Raw genomic sequence first — 20,387 nt, forward strand, 5'->3', positions numbered from 1 at the left:
CTGTTGATGTGCAACCTCAAGTCTCCCACTCTCCCTGCTTACTGTTCTTCATCTTTAAACTGGGTTTTCTTTAAATAAGACCTTTAAATGAGACCTTAAATGGGACGCGGGTGGCGCTGTGGTCTAAACCACAGAGCCTAGAGCTTGCCAATCAGAAGGTTGTCGGTTCGAATCCCCGCGATGGGGTTAGCTCCCATTGCTCTGTCGCTGCTCCTGCCAACCTAGCAGTTCAAAAGCATATCAAAGTGCAAGTAGATAAGTAGGAACCGCTCCAGCGGGAGGGTAAACGGCATTTCCGTGTGCTGCTCTGGTTTGCCAGAAGTGGCTTAGTCATGCTGGCCACATGACCCGGAAGTTGTACACAGACTCCCTCAGCCAGTAAAGCGAGATGAGTGCTGCAACCCCAGAGTCATCTGCAACTGGACCTAATGGTCAGGGGTCCCCCTGACTTCGCATCCCTTCACAGGGTTATTCTTCTGCACCCTTTCAAAGTATAGGACTGTCCTCAGCAAAGTAAGGCTGCCCTATTTGGACTGTAGAAGCTGCTGATACTGAGCAGGGATACTGACCAGAAACATTTAAGATTTCGTGAAGTTAGCAGAACATAAGGAGTTTCTACAACAGGGACATAGCTAGTTCCTATAGTGCTGCTGCTGGTGTTTCCAGTTTGGTCAAATATAGAACTATGCCATCAGCAAATAAGCTAATTTTATGACAGTTACCCTCAATTTGGATTCCCTTGGCCTTTTGCATTGCCTTGGACTCTCACACTCACAGCTAAAAGCTCAATTGACACACAAAGGAAAAGTGGGCATCCTTACCTGCTCCAACAATTGATCTGAAATTTTCCACACTGGAAGTTATTAACCTTCACTAAGAGCATCGAGCTCTGACTTCCCAAAGGCAGTCCATTCCCAAATTCTTCTTTTGCAGTAAGTTAAAAAGACAACCTTGAGGCAACCTGCTTCCAGGCAGTCAAAAGCTTTTCCCACATCAAAACAACAAACAGTACGTCTCTTTTCTTGCTCAAGTTATGTCCAATATTTTTGTCACACTGTTTGCAAAATGCCCCCTACTATAAATCCATTTTAGGCCAGATTGCTGCATGAACACAGCACATTGCTCAGTCTTTTTGCAAGGAGGGAAGTTAAAGTACTTGCATCTCGATTAAGCAGCAAATTAGGGAAATAATGCCAGAGAAAGGAAAAGGAGAAGTCTATTTGCTTGCCAGCTTTGATGGACAGCCAGTTCATACAGTTGCAGCGGCATCAAGTTAGTGGGAAGGAAAATACAATGATTCCAGGTGGTGGTACTCAAAGGGATAGTTGTAACCAAAACTGTGAAAGCAGACTACAGGTGAGAGCCTAGTAAGTCTTATAAGGAACCTAGGGAGTCAGGCAAGGTAGGGAGCAGATGGTCCTCCTCAGAATGATGTAGATGTCCTCAAATTTTAATTTACACATTTCAGTCTTCTACTTACCTTGCCAACAAGCTCCAACAGTAAGTTGCATTGCTATGTGTGATGGATGAATAGGCCAGTCATTCGTTACAAGGTAAGGTTCGTACGTTGTACCATCCATATACAAAGTAACTACTGGGAATTCAACATTTACGACATAGTAGTGCCATTCTTTATCGCAAATCTAAAGAGAAGGAAAGGAGAGAAAATATACTTAGTACCCGTTTTTGATGCGCAACACCATCCAAAGGGTGATAACATTTTTGAACTTTGAAGAAAAGTAGCAGTGATCTTGCAGCAGTTCATACACATGCATTTTAATTCAGAACTGTGCTTTACTTCAAAGTTATTTCTGACATCAAACTTGTCCAAGCAAATGAAAAAATATTCTGTCATTAAAAATAAAATAAAAATAAAATAAAATAAAATGCAAAAGCAATTCAAAAGTCAATACCACCCCCACACGCTTAAAACTTTACTTTTATAGTAATTATACCCTCTCAATAATCAAATGCCAATTTCATTATCTTTTAGAAATAGAATGCAGCAATTGGGCTTAATAAACAGCTAGGAGAACAGCTGCAAAAACTTTTAGGCATTCTTCCACTGTGTAGAACAGGCATGCATAGGAAAGGATACAGGCTCTGCCCATACCCACCTTTTCATTCAAACACTAGAACAGATAGCCCAGACATATTGCCTTCCTTATTATTGACTCCAGCTGCAGAAGCTGAGGCTGAAAAGGCCAGAGACTATCTTGGCTGTGAGTCCTGGAAGACCTGCTCCTCTGCCTTGAAGGCCTTTTCCACCTGACCAGGAAGTGGACCAGGGTGGAGCCCTGACTGACTCCAGCTGCTAAAGCTGAGGCTGAGTTGAGGTGCTGCTGCTGTTGGTTTTTTATATCTTTGTGTGAGGCTTTGGTGTAATTTATCTTGAAAATGTTCAGTTTGTATTTTTTTATGCTTATTTTATTGTTTATGACTATGTTTGTTATGTTGTAGTTATGTATTTTGACATGTTGTAAGCCATCTTGAGCAAGGTTTGAACTGTGGAAAGGTGGCATACAAATAAAATTATTTGCGCACACACTTAGGCCTCACCTACACTATATGTTTAATACAGCATCATACCATTTTATAAACAGTCATGGCTTCTCCCAAAGAATTATTGGAGCTGCAGTTTTATACAGGTGGTGAGAGTTGTTCCAAGGCCCTCCCAATTCCCAGAGTTGTTTAATAATCAACCCCCTAACAACTTATATCACCTTTAACAAACTACAGCTCTCATTTTTTTTGGGGGGGGGGGAGTCAAGATTGTTTATAGTGGTATGATACTGCCTTAAATGCATGGCGCAGACCTTATACATAATGCATAGAAAACTTAACACAACAGATCCACTTATGTCATTTGTGACCCTTGTAAATTTGTAGTTGGAATGCTTTGTTGTTTTTCCTATTCATGCATAGCTCTCCTTCATTTACCTACCCTACCCTGTTCCTAGATTTTTATTTAAAACGGAGAACAAGGAAGAACAAGTAGGAGGAAGAGCTTTAAAAGGGGGAGAATATTAAAATGGAACTGCTAAAAATCACAGCTAATTATTTTGAATACATTTATAAAATCCTTAAAAGCCCAGAAGAAGACCAACAGTACAATTATTATTGTTCCCAGGGATTTTTTTCCAGCCAGAATTCATTGGAACTCAATTCCAGCACCTCTCAGGTGGAGCAGCATTGCCATTCTAAGAGAACAAGGGAGTGAGGACATAACAGGGAGTTCTAGCATGCCGCTGATTGTTCCTTATCTTCTTGTTCTGCGTTACTGTGTTTTGGGTTTGGAATTAAAGAGAAGCTGTGAAGAATAAGAGAGTTTATATAAGATATTCATTAATCCTAAATACCTGTTTCTTCTTACACAAATCCTTTGGGTATCTTGTTCTACCTTCTAAAATTTACCACTATAAGTTGCAGTGCCGGTTGGGGGCTGCACTACAGGCATTTGCTAAAATTAGCCCATAATAATCTATGGAACTAATGTGAAGAAGCTACTAGACTGTAGAGCATACCATCTGAAAATATATCCTTTGAGACTATAGTTTTGCTAAAAGAATTCTGGCAATCTAATGAGTTAATGCTGTTCTGCCCTTGCTTTTTCCGTTATTTATCAGATTCTCTGTTTGATTATCTAGCTCCAGTCTCTTTCTACTATCTTCTTTAACTGTTGAAATGAAAAACACCTCCTATTCAGCTCCTGCTGAGCATAACAGCATCCCTTCTCTCTCTGCTTTGTTGACTTCCCATCTGTTTTTCAGATCTTATCCGGCAACATATCTTTTCACAATTGCCTTTACCTTTACTTCTCTCTTCCACTGTTAATGTTTTTTCTCCCCACTATGCACCTGCAGTATTTAATTCTTTGAAGTACTGCAGTGTATAATTAAGGTTAAAAATACAGAGAAAATAAATTGCAGTATTTTTCCTTTTTTTGATAAAACAGTTTCTATACAATGCCAGTTGCTGGCTACTGTATAAAATAACTGGCACAGTGGGGCCGATTTGTCTCCCTTGAACTCCTGCATTTAAATCATGGCAAAACGCATTGAAAATTATAGAACAATATCAGTGCAAAATTGCTCTTCAAATGAAAAGGAAGCTGCAAAATCAGCAAGTCTAGAATTCTGTGCTACAGATCCACTAGATAAGAAAACCCCCACTCTATACCAAATTTCCATGCCACATGAACTGAAGTGCAAAGACTATTATCAATGGCACGCAGAGCCATGGAAAATGAGAGGGAATCTACACTGAATAAGTAATTATTTTAGGTGCTCTGTGGCAAAGAAACATCACATATTCTTTTACTTGCCAGCTGTGAGATCGAAAAGTGTTTGAAGACATCCTTGCTCTTCTCTTTCTTGCGCATGAAAGCAAATACACGACAATTTAAATTACTGCAAGACAATCGAGGACATCCTTACTGCAAAACCTATACCCTCAAAACTCTGGAGATCCTTAAACCAGGCATAATCATACATCGGGTGTGGGGATACTCTGGCCCTCCACACGTTGTCCTCCATCCCTGACCACTGGCCATGTTTACTAGGGCTGATGGGGATTTTAGTTCTGCAACATGTGGAGGGCCACCTGTCACATATCAAGCTCCACTTATTACAGTCATCACAAAGCCAAACATGTCTTGCTCCTATAGTAGTATATCTCCAAAGCTTTACTGCAAGGACAGTAATGAGTAATGGTGTCAATGCAGCATCTGCCCCCCCCCCCCAGATGTTTCTATACAGCCCTGCCCATCAGCAAAGGCCCGGCTTCTAATATTCTCCTTGCTGTCCTTTCAAGCTATTTGTTCCCAACAGCTCAGTGACATTGCAACCAGTAATACTTTTTGTACTTTGAGCCACTATTTACGATCAAGATGGTAATGGAAGAGAGTATAACACTCCATTTACAACAGAGTAATATCAATAGCAAGCACAGACCTCTGACTTGCCTGAATACTAATAGCTGCTTTATAGGCACCACCATGTGACTTTACCCCTTGGGGCCATGATCATGAATGAGTCCATTTCAGAAAATAGCAGTGTCTTGTGACACTAGGGGGAGAGCTGTTATATCCTATTTCGTCTCCTTTAATGCATTTGGCACATTTCTGCATGCTCATGCAAACAGCGTGGAAGGTGAGGAAAATCTAAAGTGGCTTTGTTCTTAATGAGAAGCCATGATAACGGGCTTGCCTGCTTACTAAAATAAGCATCACACCTAATGACATAAACTCATTGTCTTAACTCAGTGCATTTACAGTATTTATTATGCAGCAGGGTGTACCCCAAGCAACCCATTTGCTTTCAATCCCCTCTAGACTTTGCAGTACAACACATCCACACTGCTCAAACATAAATCTTCAGCATTGGCGTAGAATTCCAATTGCTAAGCCTGTCTCTGCAGAATTTTGAGATGTCACCGTTGTGAAAAGTTGGTAAACATGCAGTTTAGCTTAGGCTCTGCATTTTTATTTAACTGCAAGAGAGCAAATAACACAGGCAGCTAGGAAAATTTTCCTTTGATCCTTAGCTGGAGGGCTTTAGCATTATCCTCTCAGCCACAGCACCCAGATCAAACATTCTGCTCTACTACACAAGAGGTCACATGCTCTGTAAATCTGCTTCAGAGCCTGCCACCAGAGAACGTCTTATATTGTAATGTACTTGAAGCAGCAGCAACAGTTGCATGTGTCAGGGACCGGAATAAGACTGAGAACTGTCAAGAAGAAAGTGGGTGGGTGAAAGACGGAGTCAGCAGCAAATTTGTGGATGCAAAGCATAGGTTCAGTGCTGGTACTGAGAAGAGTTTCCTGGCTGAGCTCTCGCACCAGAGATTGCTGGGATAACAGGGAACTTGCCTTTTGGGTGGTGGCAATGGAGGAAGATTGGGTTGGACAGAAAGCATTTCTGTGAGGAGGTGCTAGCAAGGGATTAAGTAGAGTGGAACCAGGGATGGGTTTTTGCTAGTGTTCACTTGAACATGCAACCCTGCTGAATTTCCCCAGATGAGAGACAAAAGAGTTTGGGATGGGAGGATGTTTACTATTTGATGGGGTGGCCAGAAACTCTATCTTTTGTCTCTTTTCTTTCTTTTTGAAAGTTAACTAAAGGCAATCCAGTGCACTCAGCAGCCAAAGGCAGGTTGCTTTAAAAACCTCTTAAGAATGGTTCTGGGAAAGGTTCTGTGGGGTCAGATATCATTTCTCCCTGTGCATTGTGTTTTGGAAGAAGAAGAAGAAGAAGAAGAAGAAGAAGAAGAAGAAGAAGAAGAAGAAGAAGAAGAGTTTGGATTTGATATTGCGCTTTATCACTACCCTAAGGAGTCTCAAAGCGGCTAACATTCTCCTTTCCCTTCCTCCCTCGCACCAATAACTCTGTGAGATGAGTGAGGCTGAGAGACTTCAAAGAAGTGTGACTAGCCCGAGGTCACCCAGCAGCTGCATGTGGAGGAGCGGGGACGCGAACCTGGTTCACCAGATTACAAGACTACCACTCTTAACCACTACACCACAATACATGCAATAGATTGCTTTTGTTTAACATTGTAAAACAAGAGGGAGGGGCATGGAAAAGCCACCCAACTATCTCACTAAGACCCCTCCCCTGCCTTAGCCAACCAAAGTGTTGTATGTTTTGCACGAATCCTACAGAAATTTTCATTGTACTTTCACTAGAAGATGAAGGAAGATCCAGTGAAGGTTATGCGCATCTCTACTTCATGTTGAGAAAGACTGGGTTCTCTAGTTTCACCTTATGAGGGGAAAGTGGTGGAAAAGCCAGTTTGGCATAATCTTCTGAGTGTTGGACTGGGACTTGGGAAAGCAGGGTTCAAATTTCCACTAAGCCATGAAGCTCACTGGGTGACCTTGGGCCAGTCACCATCTCTTAGCCTAACCTACCTCACAGGGATGTTGTGAGGATGAAATGAAATGGGGAGGAGGAGAACCTTGAGATCCTCGGGAGATAAAGGTGGTATATAAATGTAACATGAATACATAAATTTCTAACAAGAAATGTATTGGGTCTCAGGCCTGTGTGAGATTCTTACCATATGACCTGCAAGCCTGCTTCCTTAATTGGAAGTGTGGGGTGGGAATTTGCCTCATATAACCGAAGATTCAACAGATTATTGAAGTTAGGTAAAATCTGCACCATACATTTGAAACACATGACACCCCCCCCCCCCCGAATCCTGGGAACCAAAGTTCATCCTTCACATAGCTACAATTCCCAGCACACTTAACTGGGAACTACACTTCCCAGGATTCTTAAACTTAACTTAAACTACAGTTCCCAGGATTGTTTGGGAGATGTCCTGAGCTTTTAAATTTGTGGTGTGGAGAAGTCCAAGCAAATATGGCACCATTTTATCTTTAGCCTAAGTTTTTGCTTGTTTCTTGGACATAGAACAGTTGTGTGTGTATTGGTGAACCCCTAGTTTCAGGAGAAGCAGGAACGTAAGGAGTTGAAGGAAAGAAGGGCATAGGCAGTAAGCTGATAGCCACTAAGAAAGTGAGGCTGAAGGAAAATACCCCACACATTCTTAGAAGAGGAGGTATTCTGTGACATTGGCTTCAAAGGAAAACACTACTGGGTTGTTGTTTTTTGTGGGTGGGGTCCAAAAAAGTGGCCAGGAGCATAGGGATGGGGGAAGTCTGAAACTAATTGGAATTTTTCAGCCAAAGACACGGTTGCAATACCATTATTAGATGTAAATAATCATGATTGGGCAGGAGCAAAACATATTGAATCAGGCTTTATAAACTACAAATAATCCTTTTCAAAAGAGCTTTGTGAACAAGATTTGGCACTATTCCTTTTATGCAGATGACAAGCAGTTGAATGGATCAAACAGACAAAGAGAGAGAGAGAAACACACACACACACACACACACACACATATATATATATATATATATATATATATATATATATATATATTCCATTAGAATATCCTACACAAGCTGCCTGTCATCTCCATGCCCCAGACAAACTACCACTTCTGAGGTAAATGATGCTCAAGATTTGAAAAGACAGCTTCATCAGTATCTTCTCCAGACAGTTTTACATTCAAAGAATAGAAATGGCCTTTGAAAAGAAACTCAGCACAGGTGATACAGACTTATCATTTCAGAAATTCCTTAGACTCCAGAATTTAAATTGAATTTTTAAGCTTAAAAATATGTATGTTGTTCACCTGCCCCAGAAGTCATATGAGAACTGTAACTATTCTGTTTGTGAAATGAGTCATTGTGTGAGAGATTGATGAGTTTTGCATGGAGGTGAGCTGAAGGTGAGAACACAAAGGCATTCTGTCACTCCTAGAGTGGATTAAATGCCTCATTCCTCATGAATATAGGAATATTTTAGGAAAAAAATACATGAGCTTTTAGACTTTATTTCAGAAAAAAGGCAAAAATACAATTTCTTCATTCTTTTATTTTCTTCCTGGCCAACCTTTTCTATTAGAAAGCTCTTTCCAAAAACAGCATGTAAGTGTAAATGCTGCTGGTGAATATTAAATGTCTCCAGAGGATGAGTACAGGGGGCCTAGACACTCAAGTGCCTACAGTTCATATGCTGATTTTTACATTAGGTTTCCACGTCTCCATTTCATCTTGAAAAAGTCTCCATTTAAATATAACCCACTAGGCTTCACAGCAAACAACCCAAAGCATCATTTATTCAATGAATTAATAGTTTCATAATGGCAGCACAATATGAAATCCCATGCAACAGTTGTGCTAGCAGAAGCCTATTGGCTGTGCAGCAGGTTGTGCAACAGGAAGTATTGGGGCTAAACAATCTGTTGCTTAAACAACCACAGTAACTTACATAAGGCATTCTGCTAGCACAGCTAAGGAACTTTAACTTAGTCCAATACTGAATTCTCCCACTGATTGGGGCACAAAGAAACTGGGATGAATTGACAAGGGCAAACTATTTATTGGGAAATGTAGCTTTTGAAAGGTGGCATCACGTGGGTCATAGAAAGATTTTTGTTATCTTTGTGAAAGCTGAGCTAATGTTTAGAGAAGGATTCCAAAGAAAGTAATTAACCCGTGTAGGAAAATCTGTGCGGTGTTGTTTTAGAACCAGTATTTTACCTGTTCTTGTAGCGAAACATTGCCAGAGCTTTCTGGCTTTATCGAACTAGACAGTTGCTTTCTGGGATACACTCATGGTGACATGTAAATTCTCTTTGATCTTGTCGTACACGTGCTAGAGAAACCCATTCATCTTAGAGAATGTGTTAAGTGCAAGGACTTGGAGAAAAGTGAAACCATTATGACAAGGAAATTCAGTTTGATAGCAGTGGCAAACCACTCTGAAATAGTAAATAGAAGTCTATATTTATGTAAAAGAAAACCATGCATTTGAGACTGGGACAATGGCTTTGGGTAGTACTGTAAATATCCTCCTGCCTCCCTTAATGGAAATGGCCTAGAAGTCATTTCAGCAATAGTTTTGTCTAGGGGAAAATAAAATTTATTGGATATTGGTACATGGATTGTTTATTCTAAGTAAACTGTAAATATCTAAACAGCTAACTATGTATACCCAAGTATCACCTAATATGTATATTTTTGTATGTTTCTTAACTTGTCAGTTTATCTTCTTTTTCAATAAGATCTGTAGGGTACCTATATCTTTTTTCTGAGGACCAGAAGAGTTTTGCCTGACAATCAAGGGAGCTACACAAGCAGCTTGATGTCCTATAACATCTGACATCTCTCTCCAGCCTTGAAAATGGGACACCCATGAGAGAGTTTGAGGGAAGGACAGAAAGACAGCTAGAATCAGTACTGTAGTTTGATTTCAAAAATAGGCAGAAGTTGCAAGATTAGCTGCAGGGGTCCACACAATTTCTGTGGGACATCTCAAGGCATGTTCTGAAGGCCGATGACACATTGCTGTAGCTAAGCAAGTCTACATCTAGTTGGTATCTGTCTGAAAACACCCATGCACACTGCTTTGAGCCCCATGATGGAAGGGGGGGGGGGGAAGTAGGGTACAAATGTACTCATTAAAAGATGCATAATGAGAAATTTTGTAGCCTGGCATACAAAATTGTATTTTGTGTTTATATTTGTAATTAAAACAGATACCACAAACACTGTGAAATGCTAATGCTCTCTAATCCAAATACAAATGAATTATATGTCATTGCTCCTGGACTTTACACCATTTGTGGAAGTGTAGGATATGCAACAATACCTGAAACACAATAGCTAGGCTTCTCTGTAATATCTTAGAAGTCATTTTATCTTACTTCCTTCACAATATTTTGTTGCAGATTTTTGATATAATTTTGCAAGTTAGATATCTGAACTGCTATCTGAAAGTAAAAGCTTCTATCAGAGTCCAATAAATTAAAAAAACAAAACAAGCACGCATGTTTAGGGGAAAGTGAGTCCCAATGACTGCAATGGTTAATAATAATAATAATAATAATAATAATAATAATAATAATATCTTTATTGTCATTGCCCCCTTCGGGGACAACGAAATTACTTGACAACGAAATTACTTGTTACTGCTAAAATTCGTGTTCTGGAGTAATTATTCCCCCACTTAGCTCCTATAAACATTTGAGCATGCTTTTGGTTTCTCTGACAGCCATCTAACTTCAATGATAAAGACTGTAGGGTTTTTTTGTCTGAGAGAAGAAATAAAAAAAAGATCCAGTAAACTCAAGCCACTTCAATTAAAGGAATATGAATTGAAAGATGGCACGTTCTTTTTTATTTTCATGGTTTTCCTTGCAATAAAGAACACAGTCGCCTGTTCTTCCCACACATCAAACCAACCACTTGAATTTAGCTTGCGTAACAAGGGTTTGTGTTTGATCACACAGTCTCTTTGAGCAAGATTGTATATAGTGACAGCTGGTGGTGACTAGTAAAAGGAATAGGCAGATTGCTTTGCTTTGGTCCAGTACTCCTCTACTTAGGAGATGGCAATAGCAATACTGTCCCAAACACTAACTGCTGAGAGGCTCAATTCTCCTGTGATGCAGTCTGTTCTCTTCCTAGACTAACTACTGGAAATGTGCCACTCTTGCTGTTTCTACTGTTGGTTTGGGTAGATATCCCAATTTTCAGTTTCTCGTTTTTCCAATCTCAAGGGCATTTCTCCACATTTCCTTTAGGTAGAATATAGTCTAGTAAATATATGGAAAGTATGACTCACAGTTGTATTAAGTCAAAGAACTCCCAAAGATGAAAAAGAAGCTATATTGAGTAGGCACCATGCTCTGAGTGGGAAATTAATGGAAAATATAAAAGCATTTGGACAAAGGCCACGTTTATTTGTTCACTTTTTGCATTTAGAATCAACCAGTAACAGTTTGGCAAATTATTCTGTGACTATGTCATAGACACCAGTTCTCATTCAGTTCATGATTTTTTTTTAAAAAGACCAATGAAGATTTACCAGCATTTTACTGCAAATTTGTCCAATACAAAAAAATTTGAAAAGGGATTTTGCCTAATACAATGCAATTTTGAATATGCTTTCCACTAAAATATACCCTAATATATGCATTTTTGTATACATTACTTAGAACTGTGTCACAAAATGAAGATATTTGCAAATTTTGAAGGCGGGCTAAGTTTCAGTTCATATATTGCTTTGGAAAGTGCAAAATAGGTAGGTTCACCTTTTAATATGAACTGAATTGAATTTCTTTCCTATTCCTTATGGATGGATAATCACTTTAGTTTTCATACAAAGGTCCAGTTGCAAATATTAAAACTCTGGAACCTCTGGCTCAAGAAGTGATGGCTAGGGTGGCACTGCATCTGTATTTATAAATATTTATATTCCTCCTCAGTCTGCAATATTCTTTCATGCCTTTTGCTGGGCTGATTTAGAAGTTTCTAATTGAAACAGAGGGCATGTTACCCAGGCCCCGTTAGTGGTAGCAGGAATTTCTTATGCCCAGACAGGGCTGGTATCAAGTATCTTAATAGTGATGAGAAGGGTTTATGCAACAGAAATTGTGTGAGTAGATAGATAGATATAGATACATGATAGATAGATAGATAGATGATAGATATAGATAGATAGATGATAGATAGATAGATAGATAGATAGATAGATATAGATGTGAAGCCTAGAATGTATGCCTGTCCCTTTCACACTTTGAGTCAGGTAGAAAGTGAAGGAGAGGTCCAGAGGTCTTTGCTGATTCTTAAAGCAGGAAAAGAAGGGGGTGGTATGATACAACACTCCTGATTTCATTCAGATACTGGCAAAGCAGGTATGTAGGTTGGCAGCTGGATCATGTGGCCAAGTTGTGCATTTCTGGAAAGCCAATTTACAATGTCGATCACACAGGTTAGGTGGGAGCAGGCACGGGGAACCCTGAATGTGGTGCCACCTGTTCCATAATTTTCACTCCTGTCTTACATCTTGACCTTCAATTTCTTAGCTGGCTAGCAGAAGGACAATTCTTCTGCCTGTGCCATCTCCAAGGGCTTAACCCAGCATTAAAGAGAGCCATGTTTGACTGGAAAAAGATGATTTATTTGAATTTTGAAATTGTATTTTAAACTGGGTCTAACAAGAATCAAGATTAGAGCTGTCTTGCAATCTCACTAGAACAAAAGTGACTCTTAGATAGATATGGCATCACAAATTGCATTACTCAAGTAGTGGATGAATCTTCTTTGTGTCACCTTTCCTGTTGCATAGCAAAGGAAATCCAAATGTGATTATTCTTTTATATTCTTTTAATGCATGTTCCCAATACAGTGGTACCTCAGGTTAAGAACTTAATTCGTTCTGGAGGGCTGTTCTTAACCTGAAACTGTTCTTAACCTGAAGCACCACTTTAGCTAATGGGGCCTCCTGCTGCCGCTGCACCACTGCTGCACGATTTCTGTTCTCATCCTGAAGCAAAGTTCTTAACCCGAGGTAATATTTCTGGGTTAGCAGAGTCTGTAACCTGAAGCGTATGTAACCTGAAGCGTATGTAACCCGAGGTACCACTGTAGTTCATTGATTTATTCCTGGCTCACACAATTCCATGCCGGTTTTCTTGGAAGTCAGCCCCATTGTATTCAACAGGGTTAACTTCCAGTAAAGTATGCACAGGGTTACACCTCAGCCTGGGTTTACTTTCCAAATGCTCATAATAATCATAAATAAATATTCAGCCTATGAAACAGAAAAGGGTACAAGTGTTGTTTCCCTTCTGTCCATGAGAACTTAAATAGGGCAATTTGCTATTCTCACTAAGCTCCTGGGTGATCAGAATACCTGCCAGCAGCAACATCAACATGGGCAGAAGCAGTATCTAGGGGCAGTCCAAGATCAGGGTCCAAGTAATCAGAGTACAAAACAAGGTGTCAGGTAAGAGGCAAGGTCCAGAGCCATAAGGTGCTTCCAGACTGTCATTATTTTCAGCTGCAATTCAATCACATAGTGGCAAATTCAGGTTGTACCATTAAGGCTGGAATCTGGAACTCTTGCAAACCAATTTCACTTCCCCCCAAGACTGCATTTCTTTGTGGTAAGGAAAATGACAGGAAAATACAGTGAAAAGTCTGGGATAACACCTGCTTGATGCAGCACCATCTAATCACCCCACAAACAAATTAGGATGAATGCTCATTAAAGAGCCCGTGTGCTCTAATCTCTCTAGAAAAGAAGTCAGGCTGGATTTTCATTGCACAGGTTGTCTGGAAGCGCTTACAGTATTGCCTAAAATAGCTGCTTCGTATGCCAAAGGATTTGGTGGCAAATCAGTGCTGTCTTCCTGCAGAGGATGGGTTCTCGCTGTACGGCATTCAGTCACAGCATTAGTGTCTAAATGGTCTGATGATTATCGGTTGGCAAAATGAGAACACACAAAAAGAGAAAACAAGACCCAAATGTAAATATTTAAATACTGAAAAAATAAAACAAATATAAAGACTTCCCAATGGGTGAATATTCCTGATTCTGCTTTAGCACTTGAAATCTAAAGCAGTAAAAGACTAACAAAGTTCACCAAAGAGTTCTGCCTGATCTCCAGAGGCACTGGCTTTATCTCTAAAAACTTGTATGAAGAGAAATAAATACAACAAGAGAGATATCTTAAATAAAATAGCTGAAGAGGTAGGACTACCTGCTGAGGGCAACTTCAATGGAAACTAGTGCTGTTCTGGAGCATTTTCAGTCGACAGCTTCAGCAGCAGCAGGAATATGGACAAAGCTTATGAAACCAAAATTTCAATGGGAACGGCATTTGCAATATAATTCTGGGAGTGGCTGCCAGGACCACATAACACCGGTTCTGAGAGATCTGCATTGGCTCCCAGTACGTTTCCGAGCACAATTCAAAGTGGTGGTGCTGACCTTTAAAGCCCTAAACAGCCTCGGTCCTGTATACCTGAAGGAGCATCTCCACCCCCATCATTCTACCCGGACACTGAGGTCCAGCACCGAGGGCCTTCTGGCGGTTCCCTCATTGCGAGAAGTAAGGTTACAGAGAACCAGGCAGAGGGCCTTCTCGGTAGTGGCGCCTGCCCTGTGGAACGCCCTTCCAGCAGATGTCAAAGCAATAAACAACTATTTTACTTTTAAAAGACAACTGAAGGCAGCCCTCTTTAGGGAAGTTTTTAATGTCTGATGCTGTACTGTTTTTAATATTCAGTTGGAAGCTGCCCAGAGTGGCTGGGGAAACCCAGCCAGATGGGTGGGGTATAAATAAATAAATAATAATAATAATAATAATAATTATTATTATTATTATAGGACTTGACAGAATGGGATGTCAGGGAAAACCCCCACCAATAGCAGAAATGACTATTTCCCCTTGCTTCATATAATTCATGGTATCCAGAACAATGTGTTCATTTAATATATATGTGTTGAACAGGCAATATCTGGAAAAGGGGGAAAGTACTCTGAATGTGGGCATTAAAGTTTCAGCACAAAGAGGACCTGTACACTACAAGGCTTTATTACTTTTTTATTTTCCAAACTAACACCGCCCCCCCCCCCCGCCCAGGATGTGAATTTATAAGCATTATGTTTGCAACTCCGGAGAGCACAACAAAAGAACTAACAAACTACTATTCAATATGGCGGGAAAGGGGTGACAGGGCAGTTCTTGGAAAGATCTGCGTTCCTGAGCTTCTTCTGAAAACTGAGCTGAGTTAGCACAGTTTTATTTATTTTATTTCAATACATGTAATTTAAGACTATTATCAAAGTTGCATGTGCTGCCTTTCCTGATTCTTTCCTGAAAGATATGTGTGTGCTATCATTGCTCTCTCAATCTGTTTCCTTCTTATCCTTTCATGGGGGAAGGGATGGTTTGTAAAGAAACATGCTTTACTTTTGTTTCTTTGCTTCCCACACTCCAATACATATTTGAATTAGGTCCTGTTAAGAATCCACAGACAGTGACTAGGAGCTAGGGCAATTCTGACTGACATCAATAGGAATTTCCACCTTAATAGTCCCAGCCATGTATAAGGATTGATTATCATTCTAATCAAGGCTAGGAAGGGAACAGGCAAGCCTCTGCTAACCACACACCACATTTACAATAGGACTTGTACCCCCCCCCCTTGCCTATAATTCATTTAACCGAGAGAGAGAGAGAGAGAGAGAGAGAGAGAGAGGTACACACCAGAGCCGGCCCAGCCATTAGACAGGGTGAAACCACTGCAGAAACCCCCGGGCAGCACAGTCATAGCTGCCCTGCCACCACTGCCATCAGTGCTGATTTGGGACAAGATTGAGTCCATTTTGGGTAACCCGAAATTGAGCAAGTTCTTGGGGAACAGGCAATTCAGACAGCGGCAGGTATGGTGGTGGTGGGAGCAGAAGCAACAGTAGCAACAGGAGGGCAGCACTTCCTTTTTTGCCTCAAGTGGTAAAAAGGGATGTGCCACTCCATGTACACACCACACAATAAATGTAACCTAGAGTTTTGCCCTAACCTTACTTGGGTTAGAGAGCTTCTGTGACCCTGGTCAGGCAAGTTCAGGACTGCATCTCAGGTGCCTGAGCCCACGGAGCAAGGAAGCTGTGGAATTCCTGAGCTTGCTTCTTCAGCTTCACAAAAGCTAGGAAGCTTTCAAAATACTCTATTCTGGTACTGAGGACTTGGCGGGGTGGGGAGATGAAATTTTGATAGGGCATTAGTAAGCTAACAGAAAGCAGAAGCACGTTTTGTAAATAATGAAAACAAAACTAAGTTCAGATCAACTGTAGCTTATACTATGTTACGTCTTCAAGATATGTAAAAGCTCACATTGGAAGCTAAATTTAAGCCTAAAATTTGACCTTTAAAGCCCTTCACGGCCTAGGACCCTCGTACCTACGGGACCGCCTCTCCCGGTATGCCCCACGAAGAGCCTCAAGGTCCATAAATGGCAACACCCTAGTGGTCCCGGGCCCTAAGGAAGTTAGATTGCCTTCAACCAGAGCCAGGGCCTTTTCAACTCTGGCTCCGGTCTGGTGGAACGCTCTGCCTCATGAGACCAGGGTCCTGCAGGATCTGATTTCCTTCCGCAGGGCTTGTAAGACAGAGTTGTTCTGCCTGGCCTTTGGCTTGGAGCCAATTTGATTCCCTCCCTCTCTTTCTTTTTTCTCTTCCTTCTCCTCCTGCGATGAGGCTACATTTTAATATTTTAATGTTCCATTATTTTAATGTTGTATTTTTAATTTTGTTTTTAAGTTGTAATCATTTAAGTTGTTTTTATTATTGCTTGTAAGCCACTCTGAGCCCGGCCTTGGCTGGGGAGGGCGGGGTATAAATAAAAATTATTATTATTATTATTATTATTATTATTAAAATAGGAACTGGACTAGGTATTTCTTTCTATATTCAGATTCAGGTGAGCAAATTCATAATTGCCCTGTATTCCATACAGAGAGATAATCTTTAAAACAAGTTGTCATTTCATTTACTCTTCTTAAGCTGTCTGAACTCAGCAAATACCCCGTGGGATTTTTTCCCCTGCTCACATCATCACTATAAGGTTTATAATAATAATAATAATAATAAAGATTCATTATTTAAGTAATATTGATTGCCCAAATATTTTCCTTTTGATGATATACTAAGTTAATACATATTTAAGTAGGTCATTGAGCCATGCATTATTCAGCCAAGAATTTGCAAAAGGCACTGAAATGGCCTTTGCACCTGCAATGTAATACTTATGTAAAATGCATAGCCTACTAAAAAGTAATAGCCATATGCAAAACAGGCTTATTGTCAGCAGCAATTTAATGTTTTTATTTTGATATGCATTTTTTTATAGCTGACCCACAGCAATTAAAAATTCTGCAGATACCACCATTCAGGTTTCTTTGTTTTGGGGGTTTTTTTTAAGCTTGTTCAAACTGAGTGGCAATGGTCAATTCCTAAGCAAAAATAAAACAGAAATGTAATTGATATACAGAGGATGCACCTTTATAACACATAGAATAGGGCTGGGGAATTTTTACCAACCGGAGGCTGCATTCCCATGCAATGAGTGACCTGTTATGGGTGAGGGCCTGATAAGTCTCATAAGCAGTAGTTAGTCAGGTGGCAGAGTGCCAAGAAGCCCACCTCCCAATGTTGACAGTGCCTACTGGCACTAGTAAGCTTGGAGCACCATAGGCAAGATGGCGGGAGTATTAGATTAGCCCCACCAGCCTGCCCTATTCATCCTGGTATGTCACAGTGATGCTGCTACCAGGAGACCAGATCCTCACCACCAGGAGCCGCAGGTGCTCATAAGGAGCCAAGAAAGCAGGACACAGCAAGGCCGGCACCTGATGGCCCTTATCAGAATGGCAGGTTGTTCAGACTCAAGTACCAGTCTAAAAATCTTATTCAACAAAATGTATAGACCATTTGATTATTATTATTATTTAAGTCACTAAGGTTTAACATAAAATATATTTTGAAGGTTTACCGCACAGGCAGGGACCTTTTTTCAAACTGAGGCAGAGAGCCTACCAGGGGCTGCATTCTACTGGTGGGTGGGGACAGGGATAAACAGGGATGCATCAATGGATGTAACTCTCAGCAGGCGGTATTCCAGCCACACAAAAGCCAGAGGTTTCTTTACCCATTGACACACATCTCTCTCCAGCCAAGCAGTCAAAAGGCATTATTTTTGTTTAGCCAGGCAAAAGCACCTGCAGGGGTATGGAGCAAAGAGAGGGGTATGGTCTGGGGAGTGAGATGGGGTCTGGGGAAAGTACCAAGGTGTGTGTGTATTTGGTGCAACTTTTAAAAATATATATATTTAAAAATTGAGGTGTGTCAGCAATGGTGGGTCCTGCAAAATGCTTAGGACTAGGGCGACCATATGTCCAGATTTTCCCAGACATTACTGGTATTTCAAAGGCGGAATTGACATCCAGGGGGGATTTACAAAAGGCAGCACTTTGTCCTGGATCTTAGGCAAGTCAAATTCTCCCTCGGTCGTTGCCTTCGCCTTGACGGGCGTCCACACCAAAGGCGGTTGCCTCTCTTCTTCGGAAATGATGTCCGATTGGTGCCGGGAGGTGAAACAAGGTCTCCCGACATGTCCCCCCGCCCAAGCTTGGGCAAGGCTCTTTTTGGGTAAAAAAATACCCTACTGGCCTGTATGATCTGAGCATGGCACCAAATGAAGCACGTGAAAGTCAGCCGGTACTCTCTTGGCGTCAATAAGGATCAGGCAGACTCAGCAATGGAGAATTAGAAGGTGAAGTTTATTGCCAGGCAATAAGGACCCAGTTTGGAATCTCTTCCAAAAGGAACTGGGACCCTGATTGACAGAAATCCAGAGGTCTTTATACCTGAGCAGATCACAGCAAATCATAGATCATGAGACAACCATGAGGCAGTCACGATATCGCCAGTGAAAATTAGCCAATTAGCAAGCTTCTTGCCATGCTTCCAGCTCCTGGTCAAGCATGGAGTTCTAGTTCTGCTTTCCGTTGCTTGCATTGACGCTCTGTCTAACCTCTCCCCTAGTTATGACAGGACAGGGAGTTTGGAGATTTTGTGGTTTTGGTCTTCCTGTTCTGTGGATTAATTTAGCCTGTATCTGAGGGGATTTTGTACCAGAATCTCTTATTCATGTCTTCCCCTTGTCCAGGGTACACGATGTTTGTAGGGGAAAGGTCGGCTCCTAATTTTGCTGTTTCAAGCAGTTTGCAGTTAGCTAAGGCACAGCTTCCCTTTGATTCAAAATGGATTATAAAATACTGTAAGCCCTGATTATGTGTGAGCATATATGAATATATTGATTACTGATAACTGATTACATGGATAGCATAGGTATCCCTTCTTCCTTGCCTCAAATCGAAGCTCAACAATTTATGGGGGTTTCCTAAAAACAACTCAACAACTTTCCGGGTATACTGGTTTTTACTTTTTGAAATATGGTAACCCTGCTTAGGCCTCACCATTTGATATCAGGCCTGAATTTATTCCAGTGTGAGCTCTATTACACCAGAGATTTACATCACACAGGCTTGCTTTTTAAAAAATAATATCAATTTTATTTCTAGCCCTTCAAGCATGCCATTATGGATTCCTTCTCCATTTAGGAAAGTGTGAAGTGTATATTAGGTAGGTCCACCTTTAAATGCAAATTAAATCAAATCTCTCCCTTCCTGCATCCATACCCAGGATATACATATTACACACTGCCCTGTTGTTCCAACCTTTCTATTAAATCATTTGGAGGTACAGTAAACCTCCTCAAAGAAAATAGGCTTTTTAATAATGTCAAGTGTGGAGAGAAAGAATGCCTATCATATTCCTTCCATATAACACAAGATCTCAAGGCTTGCCTGCCAATTAGGCAGTAGTCCATTAAAAAAGAAATAGTCCAAAGGCACCAGCATCTCTGAACAAACTTGTCTCAACTGGGGATGTGCAATCGGGTTGTTTGTTGTAGCTCTGGCTCCTCCCGTGAAAAGTGGTTTCCATGAAAATTGGCTTCTCTCTCTTTCTCTCTCTTTCTCTCTCTTATCCTTCTACCCAAGCAGGATTAACTACCTAATCCTATGCATTACTCAGAAGAAAACCTGATGAATTCAATCAAATGCATTCCCCAGTGTTTAGGATTGCAGCCTAAGCACTAGATTCTTACCATGTTCACTAAAAAAAACCAGTGTAATTTCTTTCAGTGGGAATTATTTCCATGTGTGCTTAGCACACAGCTATTGAAAGGGAAATGAATAAACAGAACCAAGGATGGGAGTTTGACACACTAGAATTCATTTTTACCACAGAAAATGACTATCTGTAAGACTCATGTATGCAGAAAACTTATTGTGAATAGCAAATAACAATAATAATTTAAAAAATGCTCTCATAAAGATGCTGCTGCAAAGGAATAGAAATACTCTTCTAAGAACTGCACCTATTTCTTC

The 20,387-nt window shown here is 40.7% G+C and overlaps 1 protein-coding gene across 1 annotated transcript in view; it reads right to left on the reverse strand.

Moving 5' to 3' along the window:
- Positions 1 to 20,387, reverse strand: part of CLSTN2 (calsyntenin 2) — a 325,747-nt gene that overhangs the window by 45,737 nt on the left and 259,623 nt on the right. The window contains exon 9 of the mRNA XM_083442659.1: positions 1,481 to 1,643. Coding sequence (XP_083298785.1) covers positions 1,481 to 1,643 — 163 coding nt within the window. The remainder of the gene's footprint in view (positions 1 to 1,480; positions 1,644 to 20,387) is intronic.

Source organism: Podarcis tiliguerta, assembly GCF_965153285.1.
Source record: "Podarcis tiliguerta genome assembly, chromosome: 5".
Taxonomy (NCBI): Eukaryota; Metazoa; Chordata; class Lepidosauria; order Squamata; family Lacertidae; genus Podarcis; species Podarcis tiliguerta.